The sequence below is a fragment of the Trachurus trachurus genome, assembly GCF_905171665.1.
Source record: "Trachurus trachurus genome assembly, chromosome: 3".
Lineage (NCBI taxonomy): Eukaryota > Metazoa > Chordata > Actinopteri > Carangiformes > Carangidae > Trachurus > Trachurus trachurus.
The window spans coordinates 4,318,052-4,336,775 of record NC_139893.1 but is presented as its reverse complement, the minus strand read 5'-3'; the positions used below and the strand labels follow the sequence as shown (position 1 = coordinate 4,336,775).

The 18,724-nt window shown below is 41.8% G+C and overlaps 1 protein-coding gene across 6 annotated transcripts in view; it reads right to left on the bottom strand.

Annotated features, from left to right (window-relative positions):
- Positions 1-18,724, bottom strand: part of baz2ba (bromodomain adjacent to zinc finger domain, 2Ba) — a 117,145-nt gene that overhangs the window by 69,347 nt on the left and 29,074 nt on the right. For 2 of the 6 annotated variants that reach the window (XM_083994955.1, XM_083994959.1), the window contains exon 1: positions 6,272-6,356. The exons of 3 other annotated variants lie outside the window; for them this stretch is intronic. In XM_083994955.1, the coding sequence (XP_083851081.1) occupies positions 6,272-6,290 (19 nt within the window). In that variant the 5' untranslated portion in view covers positions 6,291-6,356. Of the gene's footprint in view, positions 1-6,271; positions 6,357-18,724 lie in introns of those variants that run through there. One more of the 6 variants, XM_083994960.1, reaches the window with a different exon arrangement.

Below are 18,724 nucleotides of genomic sequence, written 5' to 3'. Positions count from 1 at the left end.
ACGTCATCTATGGTCAAAACCGGAAGCCCGAAGTTTTGCATTTCCGGTTGGAATTGCACGTTTATGCTTCCATGGTTTTCAGTCGTTGCCGTCATAGTTGCGGTAAACACATGGATCTATTAACGCTGGCTTTTAACAAGGATGTCAGTTTGTGAGATATCCATTGTTAAAAGTTGGTGTGATGATCCATGCGTTTTACAGATTTTCTGCAAAACTGGCTTACGTTTTTGACATTCGGAAAAAGGTGGATAGGAGCAGCTTAGTCCCTGCTGCTGTTTCCCTTTTAAATACCAGTCCTAATGCACTTTAAAGGTCTAAACTCTATCCTGTGACTCTATTTATTTCTATTTATTGAAAATTGGTTTTTAAACCTATTTATTGTCCCTTTGTATCATCATTTTGTCGTATCTTATCTGCTTTTAATTCTGAGTACCCAGTGTACCCATGTCTGTTTCGTGTTCCTGTGTGTTAACTCGTCTTCTGTATGTCCTAGGCTGTCATCAATGTTTATGAGACAACAAATCTACCTACGGGTTTTAATAAAGTAAACTGAACTGAACTGAACTGAACTGAACTGAGTACTTTTTATTGTCAGAATCTCTTCTGAAATTTTTCTTGCATCCAAGTCAAGACACTTGTTCCTCGTAAAACAAAAAACATTACAAAAGATAGCACAATGTAACCGCCAAACAAAATATCACGTCAGATAATGACAAAAACAATAAGAAAAATATAACAAAAGACAAACATCAGACATGTGACGTGCTATATATCATATATAACATCAAAGTGCCTCCAAGTCCCGACACTAAGCTATTCAGGCCCTAACGAACCCAACTGATTCAACATTTCAACAGATTGAGGAATAAGAGAGAGGTTCACGATGAATAATCCTCCATTAGCACCTCTTCTTTAATCAGTTTGTGTGTGTTTTTCTTTGACACAGTGTTGGTCAAAACAGAACAAAAACAAAACAGAAATCCTGAGTCGTTCTTGTTTTCCCGTCAATAATTAATAAAGTCTTTCTGAGGAAACGATAGTCGGAGCTGTTGCTGTTCAATACACACAAGCTGCTCTGGTTAGGAGTCGACAAACTGTCAGTCAGGTGTCATGAATCACTCATGTAACTGAAGGGTACTACACACACACACACACACACACACACACACACACACACAGGTATTTTTTATTGCACTCATGTTTGCGAGAGTGAGATCATTCGACATCTTTCTATGCGTGACCTTGTGTAACTGTTGCTCACACACACAAATATGCTGACATTTATGCATGCAAGTGTGTGTGTGTGTGTGTGTGTGTGTGTGTGTGTGTGTAGTTTCCGTTTCTGTGTGTTATTATAGAAGTGGATGTTTGCATGCTTGTTGGTAAAGAGCACTAACTGAGCGAGATCATCTTGCTTATAGCAGAGCGCACGCACAAGAGAGCTTGACCCCCTTTTCTCCTCCTCCTCCTCCTCCCTCCTCCTCCCTGCACGCACACACACACATACACACACACAGACACACACACACACACCGTTAGCCAGGAAATGACATAACCAGTCTTGGCAAAAAAAAAAAATTAAGTGACAACCTTTGTCCAGAGTCAAACATGGACTCAGAGAACATTTAAAGAGACAGAGCGCCCTGTGTGAGAACATGCTACACCACCGCTCGCTAGCATCGGAAAGGTCACAACAGGAAGTGTGTGTGTCTCTGTGAGCGTGTGTGTGTGTGTGTGTATATGTGTGTGTGTGTTTTTACTTTATTCTGAGGCTGTTTATTCATCACTCACTTCATCATCGCTCTGTAACGTGACGACTTGTCCGACTAAACAGCTCAAATCCCCGCAGATATTAAGTTTTATTATCAGAGAACGACGACACAGTTCTTCTCTGTTGCAGCTGGAATCATGAGACGATGTTTGGTGATTATTAATTATTAATCAGTTTTGACGGCGGTGGCGGTGGCAGGGGCGCTCCAGAGGCTTCGTTTTTTGTTTTTTTTCCCAGTTGTAATAATATCAGAGCCACAAAATCTGTTCATTTTGTGATATTAAACAGGATATGTGCTTCATGAAGTGACAGAGTACAAAGAGACAGCGTTGCCCCAGTGTGGCCCATCTAGGTGACAACAACTAGACTGACTCAGACCCCTCCCTCCCCTCCTTTCCTCCCCTCCTCTCCCTCTCCTCCCCTCCCTCCCTCCCTGGGCGCTGCTCCTGCCCAGTGACAGATGGCAGAGCAGGGCATGTTGGGGATGGGCACCATCTCTCACCCCGCCTCGCCTCGCCTCGCCTCGCCTTGGCAGTGTCGCTGGGCCACAGGTCTTATTACAGCCACACCACTGCCTGCCTAGTGCCTGCCTAGTGCCTGTCTCTCTGCCTCCATGTAACACTGGAGCTTAGCACGGCAGAGAGCTGCTTACTGCCTCGCTGCCAGGGCAAAAAGGTAATGATATGGTCCTGTGTGTCGCGAATACTAGAGCGTGCCGGCGTTAGCATTGAAGAGTTTCCAGCCCTGCCTGGCCTCCTCCTCCCCGACACACACGTATCCATGTCGCTGTAAGAGGCTTTAGATAAAATATAAAACCAAACTGGCGTGCCATAGCCTATACCACACACACACGCGTGTTCTTCTGTATATTTTTTTTTTAAAACGACAAGAAATCAGCTCTTGCCAAATGGCTTTATTTGCCTTTTCAAGCGTAGCCTACTACTGTAGACGAGACGCCAAAGGCTGGAATCAACACCCCTGCTCCGCTCACCACCATCCGTCTCTGCTGGGTTCCCACTGACAATAATGTGATTTTGGGACATGGTGATGACTCGGTGGAGAGAAATAGGATAGGCTTGTCACTTGTGTTTGATGTCAAACCTATGTGTGACAGAATAGTGTTACTCAGCTCAACCAGACATAGCACTACTCCCATTTCCTGGCCATAAATAGAAGAGAATGAGCCGCTAGTGTGTCTGTGTGTGTCTGTGAGCACACATACAGACACATGTGCAGCAAGCAAGCAAGCAAGCATCCTAAGTATCATAAAGTAAAGCTCAATAAGAAAATTCCACATCTCTTACGCTCATTCGCATCTGCATCCAGCCAAAGCTAATTATTCTCCCCATGGTAACCTAGCAGGGTCTTCTGCACATCAAAAAACCAGAAGTGTGCATCAGGCAATCATCCCTGATGAATCTGCCCTTCTCCCTCTGCTATAGCCACTCACACTCGTCTGTCTGCCAGTCTCTCTCTCGCTGCTCATTACCAAGGGTTTTTTGTTTTTTTTCTGCTGCTGCAGACTCAACCAGATCTGTTCACAACCACCGACTGACTGACTGACTGACTGACTGACTGACTGACTGAGTCTACAAGAGTCTGTAATGACTCTGGAGCAGTTGGGAAACGCATAAAAACACAGTCTACGTACAGTACATGCAAACAAACGCACACACATACAGTACTAGTCTACTTGCCAGACCATAGGGCCCCATTGTGAACCCGGAAATGTTGAGTACCCCAAAGTTTTATGTTAGAAATAGATAGTATGGGTCCCCAGTATTCAGAAACTGCCGGATGCTAACTTATATATATTGGGCAATTAGCATAACTGACATAATTAGCATAAATTAGGATATTTTGCCTATATGGGCAATATTTCAACAAAATTGACTTGGCTGATCTGGGCAATGTTGGAGTGGTTTTAGGGGTTATTGATGATGCTGAATCCATTTCTGACATTTTCAAAATTCAAAATGGCTGTCTAAACCGGAAGTGACCAGATTTTAACCGCCAGTGGGCCGATTTTGATGGATTTCAATCTGGTCACTTCCGGTTTAGACAGCCATTTTGAATTTTGAAAATGTCAGAAATGGATTCAGCATCATCAATAACCCCTAAAACCACTCCAATATTACCCAGATCAGCCAAGTCAATTTTGTTGAAATATTGCCCATATAGGTAATAATGCTAATTTATGCTAATTATGTCAATTGTGCTAATTGCCCAATATATATAAGTTAGCATCCGGCAGTTTCTGAATACTGGGGACCCATACTATCTATTTCTAACATAAAACTTTGGGGTACTCAACATTTCCGGGTACTCATTGTTGGCAAGTAGACTATACATGCACTTATACACTCACAACATGCACTGGAAGCAAGGTGAGTGGAGAGCCAAGCCATGAATGCCTGTTAAGCTTAATTACCATTTAGATTACAGACTGTAGTATTTTACATTTGCTCGAAACCATTTTCTTTTCCCCACTGTAACTCAATGCAAAGAGAGCGAAAGTGATGATTTGCACAAAAAAATAAAATAAAAAATATATTAAAAAAAAGGTACCCTGAGGCCTTGAACACTGAGCTCAGACAGAAGGTGCACCACATATTTAAAAACACACGAGGAACTTAAAAATGTTTAAACGGGACGTTTGCAGACGTTTGCAAAAATAAATTCTGCAGAAGATGCATTCGTAATTATGTCTCATTACTTTCTAGTGACATTACGCAGGTCAGTGGCACTACACAATGTGGTAATTACAGTCCACTGCACTTTACAGTTTGTTACCTTTGTGTTTTTAAGCTTCAAAGATGAAAAAAACAAACATGATGAGACAGAATGAGATTGATGCCGAACAGAGAAGCTGCAAGAAAACAAACGATCACGTCCCTGTGTTGAACAAAGCTTCTTAATATGAATAAAAAAACATATATATTACGTTTGTAATGTCTTTAAATCCATTATAATCCTTTGTACAGCGTCCATGAGGCTCAACACATTAAATATTGACAATGTTTTGCTCTTTCTATGATTAAAAACTTGATAACTCTCTGCCTCCATGCCTGGTTTTATCACTGTAACATACCTGACATGACTGGTAGCAGCACTCTGTAGTGACAATAACTATTCAAAACCATGAAACTTGAGCTGCAGTCGTATCAAAGTGCACGAGTGTGACTTCTGGTTAAACTGGTCATAAACAACCGACACACCTGGTTTCTGAGAAATAAACTGCAGGAAATACAGAAATACTTGAAAGTGAATAACAGGAAACGGCGTCGGTTTATCAGGGAATATCATGGAAAGACACAGAGAGAGAAGGAAGGAGAGGGAGAGAGGGAGGGAGGGGGAGAGAGATGGAGAAAGAGCGCAGTACTCCACATATGAATAATGCAAATGACATGCATGTCAAATAGCAAAACAAACTGACAGTGACAGAACAATGGAGCAGCCAGAGAGCGGCGAAAACCTTCGCTTCAGCAACTGTTGGAGAATCCTCCGTCCATTTTACACTTTACACTTCTCTTCAACTGAAACTTTCCCTCCTCTCAGCACATGTTAACACACCCATATCAACACACACACACAGATACAGACACACACACAAGATAAAAGTGTGGACTCATCATCATCATCATTCATGGCGACCATGTTGATAATAAAAGCAGTAATAATGTTCTTTCAGGATATAATAATGTGTGTGTTGCTTAACTGAACACAAGAACTAACACATGTACAGTCACACTCCCTGTTTTTTTTTTTTTTACTGCCTCTCCTCACACACACACACAGAGACACACACACACACACAGAAACTCCTCTATCCATTTGCCAAACTGTCCAGAACAAAGGTTACACAGCTTAACGCTAACTTTGTGATGATTCAGTTTCACTCACACACACACACACACACACACACACTCACACACAGCACTATGCACACTGCAAACTCTACAGGGAGGTTCACCACACACACACACAGGCAGACACACACCTGTTTACACACACCTGACCTACAGTAACAGACTCTGATATTACAGGAAACGAGCAGCTGATCGATAGATTTGTGAATAGAAAGAAAATCGATGTTTTCTAACGATTTGATCGAACTTTTAGATCTGTTTCCAGCTGTGAGGAGAAGCTGCTGCTGTTTACGTCTTATAGATTATATAGATTGATTGATTAATTAGATAAAATAACACACACACACACACTCATTATCAATCCAGTGCTGTAATGACACCTTATTCTCTTACAACTGCACTTCACCCCAACATGTCGCTGCCTAACAATGTGTATTCATCTATTATATTTCAGTTCCTAATATGGGTTTCTTAGGTTCTTAGGTTATTTACTGTCTTTTCTTTCTTATCTTTTTATCTCACTGGTCGAGTATTTACAGATCATGCAATTGCAATTTGCATTTTGTTGCAGTGACGATTAAGTTGAATCAATCAAATCAAATCAAATCAAATCAATCAATGAGTGACTAACCTGCAGCTGCACCGTTCATCCACCACTGAACTCGTTGTACAACACGTGTTTTTCCCCTCCTGCTTTTTTTTATTTATTTATTGCACCACAGCGAGCGGCTCAGGTTCAGGTGAAGTCATATTTGCTCTTCGCACTCGTTCTAAACTTCCCTGGGTGTGTTTTTTTTTGTTGTTGGCGTCTTGCTGCACAGTTGTCGGCTCATTTAGCTGTCAACGTTGTTAAAGGAAAAGGCTGCTCACATCACATCTCTGGCTTGATGCTGTGTGTTTATTATCCACCTCCTCCACCTCCTCTCCTCTTCAACACCTCTCTCCCACCCAGGCTTCACCATTCTTTCCTTCTCTTCTCTTCTTTCATGCTTTTTGTTGAAAACACACACACACACTTGTATGTTTGCGATGTGACGGCTTCATTAAAGGACATGGCTCTGTGCTAAATGGCAGACGGAGGTAAACATGCTGCTGCTGCTGCTGCTGCATGGTAGTAAACACTGGGGTGTTTACAGTGGCTCACGCTCCGTCATGTTACATCTGTGTGCGTTTCTGAAATCAGACGATTGGTCTTAACCCTTCTCTTGCGTTTTCAGGTTTTAAATGCATGAAAGTAGCACATAGAGTTGTTTATAGCATCAAGGCTTTTTGACTTTGTCAGGAATCCACAAAATGCTCTGGTTAAAATTATGACATTTGTGTTGTTAGGGTCGGTTTTGACCCGGTTGTAACAATAAGAACAGTAATGAGAGTTAAAACTGAAGCCTAACAATGTAACCAAGAGATGAGAAACAAATAGGATGATAAGTAATTGTTTTAGTGTGTTTTACAGCTGATTTAAGACTCAAAACCGACCCAAACACCATAGATGGAAGCAGAAAGCTGACAAGAGGAAGGTTCAATTGAAGCCAAGGGTCATACTGACAAAAAAAAGGCCCAGAGACCCACACCAAAAAATATTAAAACCAATATTTTCATGGATAAGAAGCCTAACAATGTAACCAAGAGATCAGAAACAAATGGGATGATAAATAATTGTTTTAGTGTGTTTTACAGCTGATTTAAAACTGACCCCGACACCATAGATGGTAGCAGAAAGCTAACACAAGACGAAGGTTAAAAGCTGTTGAGCCGTTTTAGTTTCTTGCAGCAACAATCTGGCGACATGTGTAATAAATAATAAAAAGAAAAGAAAAGAGAAGAAAAGAAAAGCCCTGATGAGAGGAAATCCAGCAGCATTAAACTCAATATGTCAATCACTTGTTCAAACGGCTGATTTACTTAATGTAAAACATGTAAAAAAGCGACTTGGCTGCAGGAGAAGAGTGTTGTATTGACAGAGAGGGAGGCAGAGCAGCAGGCAGTCAGCCACTCTGTTCTGCTTCACTGCAACATGGGAGGGAGGCCAGCGTGGACACTCACACACACACACACACACACACACACACACACACTTATACACACAGATGCACACACACACAGATGTAAAAACACATGCAGGCGAGCGAGTACACACCAGGCAAGCACACACTTGCACAAATGCACAAATGCACACACACTGATACTCTCTCTCTTCCTCTCTTCCTCTCTCTCTCTCGCTCTCACACACACACACACACTCTCTCTCTCTCACACACACACACACACACAGTGCAGCAGGTGAGGTGCCAGCACATCACACACAGCGCTGCCATTTTTCAGTGTCTTGCTCAGGGAGAAGCGCTCTGACATTTTATGAAGCACTCTGCAGAAATCAGCAGCTTGTAATGGCGGCGGCTGGACTGTCACTCCTTCCCACCACCCCCCCACCCCACTACACACACACACACACACACTTATACACACACACTCCTTCGCACGTCGTCCTCTATCTCCCTTCCTCACACTGCTTTTAAGATATTATCTCCCTTGATTAACATAATCTAATCAATTTTACAAAATTGGCTTTTAATTACAAAGGGCAATCTCTCCGTCTCTTTACTCCACTGTTGAAGCTTTAAATGGCTTTAGTGTTTCAGACAGAGAAAAGGAGAGCAAACTGAGGCAAGAAGTAAAAAAACACCAGTGAAAGGTTATAAACGTTGAAGAGAGAGATGATGAGTGAGATTATTTATGGATATAAAAAAAAGAAAGAAAGAAAGAAAGGGGGGTTAACTTTTAAATTGCAGGTTTTCTGAAAGAATATTTTCTGACATTATGAATGAGAAACCAGTTGTTTTCTCACATCTTCATCTGACCCAGGAGCTGCTGATGGTATTTACTGCAGCAGCCTGATGATTAGATTAAGAAACAACAAGTAGTTAGATATAAAAAGGAGGAAAAAAAGAAAAGAAAACAAGCATGCAGGGATCTATAACCTTGATTAACTCTGTGGCGTGTTGTTGTGCAGCCTGACACGCTCTTGTGTGTGTGGAGCAATGATTAACAGCCAGTGACTCTACAAACTGCTGCTCGCACACATTAACACAATGTTTACATTAGCCTGCATCTGCAGCCGAGCCATTAAAACGCAGCCGCAGCTAAAGAGCCACCGGTCGTCTTCACGTCTTCATGCAGCAGCAGTCGGACCGCCGGTGATGATGATGATGACAACGAAGCTTGGCAACACCGTGCTCGCAACTTTTTTTTCCTCCCAAAGTAACTCAGAATAGTCGGCTAATGCCCACAGGAAAAACTGTGATTCAACTTGAAATATGTGGGAAGTGTCGGGGGCCAAATCTCTGAGTGTAGGCTACGCTATAAACCTTTAACTAAGCCGATTTCATTAATGTGACATTAGCATTTGTAATGAGAAAATTGGGGGGTGAAGGGAAAGAGAGAGAAAAAAAAAAAAAACAGACCCTTGGGACATCTTTGTACTGTTAGAAAAAAAATCCCACACACTAATTCACATCCATGTTACACAAGAATCACTAAATGCAGCCAAAAAAAAGAGAGAGAGAGAAAAAAAAGACAGAAAATGTTGTATTTGCGTAGGTTTGATAATGAAATATCAGAGCTTAGTTTGTGTAAACCGACTGTGACAGTTTAGTAAATCTGTCTGTGCAACCTTTTCCAGGTAATTCCACACAAACAAAACAAAACTAACAACATCAACAACATCAACATCCTGGCGTTCACTCCCACCACTCTGCAGGAAGACCATGATGAACAGAACAACACTTGTGTGGTTGGTTCTCCGCGGCCCAGAGCTCATATGACACATGCACGACGGCGCCAACACGACTAAACTACAGCGCTGCACGTTTAAGCTTTAGACTGGTAATGTTCTTGCTGTTGTTGTGCAGCAGCAGCAGCAGCTCCTCCTGCATGTTGATGTTGCTCAGGTAAAGTGACTGTTAAAGTTTTGTTTTTTCATTACGTCCATATTGAACTGCACATTTACAAACTGAAAGTGAAGTAGCTTCGGGGGGAATCGGTGTCTCTGGACTCTGTGATTAACGTAAAGTCTCAAAAAGTCTCAAACAGGACAGGTCTACAAATAACAGCTGAGTCTCAAATAGAAGTCGGGTCTGTTTCGATTTTCTGCAAGTTCTCGTCAATGTACAAAACCTCTCAAAGCCAACGATCGCCTGTTTGAGCACCTTCTAAGCTGCTTCATTCCTGCTACAGTTCTCAACGGGACGGAAAATTGAAAAGTTGAAGCTCGAATCAATTTAATTCTTGGCCCAAACGCGGCCCAACAAAAAAATGAAGCCCGTGGTCCGACCTGAGTTATTAAATGTTTTGGACCTGAACCTGTTGCGTCCGGTCGTGTTAATCGCTCCGTTGAGAACTGTGACTGAGCCGAGGAAAGAGGCGGAGCTTATCTACAGTCTGTGGGTGGAGCAACACATTTATCTATTTATTAGAAGTTGAATGGGTGCTGATTAAACTAGTAAATGATGCTGCTCTGGATCCGACTCTTTCCTTCTGTTAAACAGGAACAACAGAACCAGTGGAGAGGAGTTTCATCTTTTCTGAGGAGAAGATTTGTTCTAAATTAAATAAAATCAAAATAAAAGCCTGTCCCATATAGACGCCTGTCTCTGATAGAAGAAGTTAAGAACAACTAGGCTGAAGATAGAAGCTGTAACACGGGGAGATAACGACCAGTAATGGTAGTTTATAGTGTTGTGGTCAAGACTACCTAACACAAAACCAAGACCAAACCAATGCGAGACCATTTCCAAGACCATCACTGTATTCAGTACCAGTCCTCTTAATAATAACGTGTTTTTATATTTACATTATTCATCAGCTCAGCTACAAAGAAAAGACAATTTGATATAAAATCTAAACCATATTTAATGTAAACAAAGTTTGGAGACAAGACCAAGACCTTGAAGACGTGACCTCCAGACCCTGAGTAGCCTACTACAACACTGTGGAGGAATGTGCAGCTTTACATCTAAAACAATCAGATGCAGAACTATTTTATTTTATTCTATTCCACCATTAAAAACACAACAGAGCGCAGGTAACGTAACCTTTGTTTCATCACGTAGTCTCGTTGAGCTCAGGAGGGAGCTGTGTGTGGTGTTATTGATGCTCCCAGAGATCAAAAGTGTTGCAAAGTAGAGAAAGTCTTTAAGTCTTCATTAAATATTTTTTAATAAGTCCAGTCCACGATGCATAAAAGAAAACGTGGTTAAAAACCTTGTGGATTTTCACCAGGTTTGATTCGGGCTTCAAACGGCACAAAAACACCTTCAGTCAAAAACTCTGCAGGATGAATTCTGTCCTATGAAACATGTGACATCCTTTATTCTAATAAAATAATGTTGATAAAAGATAATTCTGTCTTTTTTCCATTGAAAATAGACATAATTTCTATTCACATGGCTTTTTTTTTTCAATGATAATGATATTCCAGCTGTCCAGTTCAATCACATGTGTTATTTGGCATTCAATGACATGCCCTTTTTCTTCCATGATATAACATGGAATAACAATAATAGTAGTAATAGTAATAACCTACATTTACTTTAATGGGGACACAGTGCGCTGGATAAATGGATCGGAGGCACTGCCCCAAAAAACAAAAGAAAGCAAAAAAAAAGAAAAGAAAAAAGGTTGAGAGCTACTGATCTGAAGGACGAGCAGCTAGGAGTCACTAGATTAGTTCATTATTAACCAGCCCATTAATAAACAATACAAGAAGCAAGCATGTGTCCTAAATACCATTTAAATAACAAGCGAGCGACTCCTGAGCCTTTGGGTTTGATTCCTGTCCAGAAGATTTCCTAAACTCGACTCATAACACACTGAGACGTTCAACGACACGAAGCCTGGCGACGATGATGATGATGATGATGTATCTGCATTTATAAGACTAATAATAAAACACACTGGACACAAGTGAAATCTAACCCTGTAATGTGCATTAATAAATCCTGTTTTCTGTCACAGTGGAGGAGGAGGAAAGAAAGGGGAAAAAAACTGCTGAAGTTCTGTTGTGTAAGTGGCCAAAACGCTCTGAGCTGCCAAACACTGAACTGGAGCAAAGTCACTTTCACTTGTTTCCAAATGTAAATAATAAATTAAAGCTAAATGCCAATTCAGCAAGCATCAAGAATAAAGAATGAATAAATAGGCCACGATTTATCAGCGCTATCAGCTCAGCACTGATCCATGCACATTGCACAAGTTAAACTATTTGTAATCTGATTAAAAAAAAGAAGGTGTGGATGTTCTTACTTTCTTTTCTTTTCTTTCTGTGTCTTTCATGTGACTTATGATTCAAAAACCTGGTCCCATATGATTCAGTGGCCGCTGAAAAAAGACTAAATCTGGTCTTTGTGTGTCTGGAAATAAAGAATATTTTCTGCAATGGATGATAAGAAAAAAAAAAAAAAAGAAACGTGTATTTTCTGCAGGTCACACAGAACAGAATAATAATAATAAAAAAGAAAAGGTAATAAAATGAGCGGCGCCGTGATGGGAAACAGTTTCACGCTGCTGTTCTGCAGGTTTCACCTTTCCGCCGCTCGGCTCCATCCAGGACACTTTACAGCCCCCACTACCCCCCAGGGGCAAATGTAGAAGACCCGTTTTTAACAAAGAAACTCCAGCTGTGCCTTTAAAGGAGTTGGTCACAGCCATGATGGTCGACTCTGCTGCACAGAAAGAATATCCACAAAATACACTTCACTTCTTCTTTTTCTTTTTCTTTCCTCCTGTCTGTGTCATGTCTCTGTTTCCTGTGTCGCCACAACTTCCTCTGTGTGATTTCATATAAAATATTTTTTTTTAAAGTCAAAATATTTGCACCTCCTTTGTCAAACCTCAACGTCTGCAACCGCACACACACACTCCTCCCTCCACAGGTGTGACCGGAAACACACACCAGGGTTCCCACTCTTTTCTTATAGTAATTTCCAGGACGTTATTACACATCCTCCGCCTCATTTCTGCTTCTTTTCAACAGTTGAACCTTATTTTGTTCATTTAACCAGTTTGTTTCTATGTTTATTCCTCTCTCTTAAAGATGTGCAGACTGTGGCTCTTTAATTAAATCTATGATATCATCTCTCTTACAAGGTTCAAGAAGTTTTATTTCGCCATTTTGTGCAGAGACAAGCAGTGGGGTACTACGTATTAGTCCCCGAGGAGTCAATCTGAGTTAAAAGAGTTTTTAAAAAAAGTTTTAGTTAGTTAGTGAACTTTTGTTATTGTCAATCACACTATGTAACTGTCAATTACACAGGGGATCGAAATTACGTTTCCCCAAACTCCAATGTGCGATTATTAACATTCAACATACATTTACCACACACATCTAACATAAAAATGAACACAGACATTGACGATATTTAAAAATAAACACAGATATTATGCAGACAGACAAGACAAGACAAGACAAGGGCCTATGATATTGTGATGTAATAATAAAGTGCTATATGAAAGTGCAAAGTGCAGAAGCAGCAAAGACGTATGTATGCATGTTATGTATATGTATGTATGTTTTAAAAGAATTATTAAAAGAAAATGCTTAGAAATTATCATAGGACAACATTTTGTTTCATGCTCTCATCAGCTTAAAGTTTTCTCGCTATAGGAACTTCTTTGGAGAATAAATCCTTAGCGAGGTCAAACAGATAGAGCACCGGTAGCTGATTCTCTGGTTTTCCATGACTAGAAAGTCGGTCAACAACTGTTTTCCAGGTTTTTCCAGGTCGGACGCGTGGGAACCCTGAGTCACACATAGAGTTAGTTACCTGTGTTAGACTGAGCGTCACCACTGTGTCACTCTATCTGAGTCTCTATGTGGATCCTCACACTTCCTCCCGATCGCACACGGTTCAAACCACCGGCCCCTCATCGTCTTTTGTCACCTGATATTATTTAAGGAGGAGCTTAAAGGAAACGGAGGGGAAGAAGAAGAATAATAGCGGTGGTGGCGGACTTATGCGTGTGTATGTGTCTGTGTCAGTGTGTGTGTGTCAGTGCCTGTCACGACGGGTAGATTCCTGGTGTGGTGAGGCTGAAACCGAAGCTGCCTGGGCCTGTTGTTGATAGCCGTGTCTCACCCACTCAGTGGCCCCAGAGGGAGCGAGGACCGAGAAGACAGACAGAGACAGACCCACACTGCTGCTCGGGGTCTGTCTGTTCACACACACACACACACACACACACCACACACACATGAAACACAGGCTTGGATTACACACAGGGCTTTAGATATGACTCATCCTAAAGAGATGGGGGTGGAGGAGGAGGAGGAGGAGGAGGAGGAGGAGGAGGAAGGCCCTCTCTCTCTCTCTCTGTTGTTGTTGCACACACACACACACACACACACACACATACTATACACAAATACACATACACAACTGCCCCGCAATGATAGCGACATCACAAGCTTTTTGGAGAAGAGGACCTCGTCGGTTGCACACACACCTGCCAAAGACAGATGTTGGGAATAAATCAGCGCGTTGTGGTGGAGAAGAGGAGGAGGAGGAGGAGGAGGAGGAGGAGGAAGAAGCTGCACACACTGCTGCTGTAACTGCACTAACTCACTACACAGTATGCTAACTGGAGAGCAAACAGCTGCACGTGACAAACACACACACACACACACACCAGCCAGCGATGAAAAGTACAACAATAGCGTGCATGCACCTGACATGCATACAGAGGCCGGGAGAGAAGAGGGAGAGAAGAGGGAGGGAATGCTTTCCAGTTTCCGTCTCAGTTTCCGTCTCCGAGGCTCCACTCCTTTTTCTTTTTATTATTATTATTTTTTTATTCTGTTGTTTCCCAGCTCTGCTCTGCTCTGTTGCCGTGTAACCTGCTCTCATCCTCTGGAGCAGAGGGCTCTCTCCCTCTCTCTCTCTCTCTCTTTCTCTCTCTGTCTCTCTCTTTCTCTCTCAATTGTTCTAGGGAAGGAGCTGAAATCCTCCAACGACGTATAAACAAGTCACAACAAGGCTGAAAAGCGGTGTGGGCGGTTTGGAGAGGAAGCTCTTCTTTCCGCTGCTGCTGACTAGGTGGATTTCATGATTTCTTCTTCTTCTTCTTCTTCTTCTTTTTCTTCTTTTTTTTTATTCATTTAAATATAGCTCCACCGGGGGTTAAGAAGAAGAAGACAAGAAGGAGAAGAAAAAGAAGAAAAATCAACACGAAACACACAAAGGACGAACTCTCCTTTCACGTGGATCATGCAGCCTATTGCACAATAATAATACACTTATTGTAGAAGCTATTTTCAGGGGTGTGTGAGTCTCTGTGACCTCTGAAAGCACAAATCAGACGCCAACACACACATCATCATCATCATCCTACATCCTGTCAGTCAGTCAGTCAGTGTGGCACACTTCCTGCTTCCAGAAACCATGTGTCATGAAAAAGTAAAAAAAAAAACTCTGCTGCTTTTGTCACATGTTTGTTTTTTAGTTGGGTTTTTTTTAGCCTCTGTCATCCAACTGGCAGGATGGTCTCTGTAAGTTGTCTATGTGTGTGTGTGTGTGTGTGTGTGTGTGTGCACGGTATGCATGTGTGGCATGTGTTATATTTGTGTCCTAAACAGACAGACACCCTTCACGCTTTGTGGCCCAGAAACAGGATAAAAGAGCGAGTTAACCACCAGCAGCACGCTGATATTTTATCTCTAACTTTGCTGTCCTGGAATGTCAGCCTGCTGTGAAACTCCCAATATGTGACGACGTCCTGTCACACCACATAATGTGTGTGTGTATGATTGTGTGTGTGTGTCAGTTAATGTGTGTGTGTGCCAACTCTGAAGAGAAGGCACAAGTGTGGGTGTTTTTTTGCTTTTGTCTTTCCACATTACAAGGTGCAAGGGCGCGAGAGAGACAGAGAGTGTTGAAACGCTGGAGAAATGATGTAGGAGAGGAGCGGAGACCAAATGTCCAAACAGGAAAGAAAAACAGCAAACAAACAGCTCTGGAATCACAATCTGCAACACAAACATGTCAACAAAGGAGTCCAGAGGTGGATTTACTCTAATGTTTGATCCAAAAGAAGTTTGTGTCTGACACTCAGTCATGCCAAATAAAGCCCCGAGCCCCGTTCCCCTTGTGATGCCGATGAGTCTGTAACATCCGTGACTCAAGAGGTCAGGCATCCCCCCCCCCCCCCCATCCAGGCCGAGCATTAGGGGTTAAGGGGATGAAACCAAGTGTGAAATGTGAGAAGACAAGCCAACATGGTTTCTCAGGCAACAAATAGAAAAGGCGACAAACATATCTGTGTGACTGCGAGGAACGTGAGGTATGTTGGAGGGGGGGAGAAGGGAAGAAAGAACCAACGAACCAACGAACGACTGTCACGTCATCCGTGATTCATACGCTGCTCTGAACTGGCTTAGTTTAGACATGTTAATCAGTAATAGCCTGTTGCACTTCAGACGGGAGGAGTGTGAGTGAGTGAGTGTGAGTGTGTGTGCGTTTAGTGTGTATAAGTGTGTGTGTTTCTCTCTGGCAAGTCCACAACACAACAACCGCTTGGACTTGAAGCCGGTTGAAGCGAGAGAAAGAGATAATCCATCTGGACTGTTTCCTTACAAAACATATGGAAAAATGCAGAAGCTTCTTTTTTTTTTTTCCTGTTTCCACCCACAACAGCTATTAATATCTCACACACACTCAACGTTTGCTCATGTCCCACTAAGGACTGGAATTCCTGCTGAAACACAGTCGACTTCCAGACGACTGGAAAGGAAAAAAAAAACTGTTTGCACGCACTCGAACATACGAAGCAGCAGAAAAAAATAAACCAAAATAAACCAAGAAGAACTGCTCCAGTATCTTCAGGTCAATGTGCATCGTCTTGGTCTCAATGGAGGAGAGTCATGACCTCAGAGACCTTAAAGGATAATTAACATTTTTTACAATCTGGACCTTATTTCTAGTATAAAATACGATCATTTACTCACCCAGATAACTTTAGTGTCATTACAAATCGTTCTGACGATCGTTCTGTCTACAGGGCAGCAGAATGCAGCCTCTAAATAACACATTATCTGCAGAGAAACTCCTTCATTTCACCAATATTTAGTTCTGATAGGCTAGTGCTATTCCCCTCTGAGTCCGGGGTTAGCTGTTATCAACATCCGGGGTCTGTAGGTTGACCTACTGACCTCTGACCTGGATGATGTCATCAACATTAAACAACATTAAACATTACAATTAAAAGCAAGAAAAAAAAGGATAAAATAAAGTACAGGGGAAAGTAAGTTTGCTGAGTTTGCGGCATGAAATATTGATTTGTATTAAAACAATTAAGAGGCCTTACAGTGCAAATCCAAGATTAAGATTTAAAGTTCTTTAAAAGAGCTCAACGTGAAAAGAGAAATGTTTCTAACCTGGATTTAAAAGTGTTTTAGAGTTGGGGCTGGTAGTTTGTTGTTCCAGTTGTGTAAATGCTGCTTCACCATGTCTAGTTTGAACTCTGTGCTGCACTATCTGACCTGAGTCAGTAGATCTCAGAGCTCTGCTGGGTTTAAACTTTATACTCCACTAACATGTCATTCATGTATTCTGGACCTAAACCAGTAGCAGAACTTTAAAATCTATTCTGTAGCCGATTGTAAAGACTAATCTAAATTAAACACGACTCTGCCCACACCAGTGCATCTTTCTCAGGATGAGAGGATAAATTAGCTCCATATAATGCTTCTTTATGAAAGAAAAATAGATATTTATATATAACAAACAACTGTTTTGTGTCGTAGTGCCATATAGCAGTCCGTGTCTCTGATCTTGCAAGGTTTGGTTTTTGTCATTTAACCATCACAATCACTCCGACGCTTTTTAATTAAGGTACAAATCTTGCATAATTCCTCTTTAACACTTACAACCCTGAGTGTCAGTGACATTGTGACTGTTCCTCTACCTATTGGATGTATTCGGCAGCTCGTTGACTACAACTGCATTACATGAGAATATCACAAAGCGTGTGGATGTTATAAAGGTTTTAGTGAGTTGTCCTTTTAGTGGCGTTAGTTGGGTTCATCTTATTTTAGAAACATGAGAAGGAAAAATAAACCACAACAACAGCATTTTATGAAGCTGCTCATACAGGTATCTCACACACACACACACGGAGGTGACGTAATCTGAACCCTCGGACACACGACACGACACGACGACTTTTATTCTGCTCGAGTCGTTTCAAACAAAAAGACGACGTATATAATAAAGCCTCGGAGAATAATTCACCGACTCCCGATATCAACGACGACGAGGAGCCTCTAAATAATCAGAGCGACTACCTGACAGGAATTGTCCGCGGCAGCCAAGGCTGTGTTGAAAATGACAGCGCTGTAAATTGTTTTAATTATAGCTGACACAGATAACAGCCTGTGGAAACATCAACCTTTTTTTTTTTTTCTTTTTTCTTCCAAGTCTTCGTCTATCTCTGTGTGCAAAAAGATCCAAAAAACACCATCGTACAACAGTATTCCCTGGAAAACGCAGTTGTTGTGTGTGTGCAAAGTGTGTGTGTGCAAAATGTGTGTGAGGGGCGAGAGTGTGTGCGTGCGTGTGAATACAATATTCATTTTGCTGCAGGAGGACAATCTATGCATAACAATGAGAGGCGCTAATGAAATCAGCCATCAACCTGCGATACATACATATTAAAGCAGGACCTCAGAGTGTCATTCGCTTAGTGCATCATTTGTTCCCACTCGGTTTTTTCTCCCTGCCACCTGACCTTTAGAGTATGTGCCCCCCCCCCCCCTTTCTCTCTCTCTTCCTCCTTCACATACACACATATACACACAAACACACACACACACTTCCCCATGCTAAAAATAGGTACATGTACATGCAGCAGTGTGGCATTATGTTGTGTATTATAAACAGTAACGCTGTCATTTCAATCACTCCGGGATTGATTCGCGCAGGAGGGGACGACGTGTTCCTTTTTAAATTTAGACAACGCATGTTTATAATTGTGTGTTTGTGTGTAAGTTTTTTTTTTGTTTTGGAGATGTGACAATAAGACACACATATACACA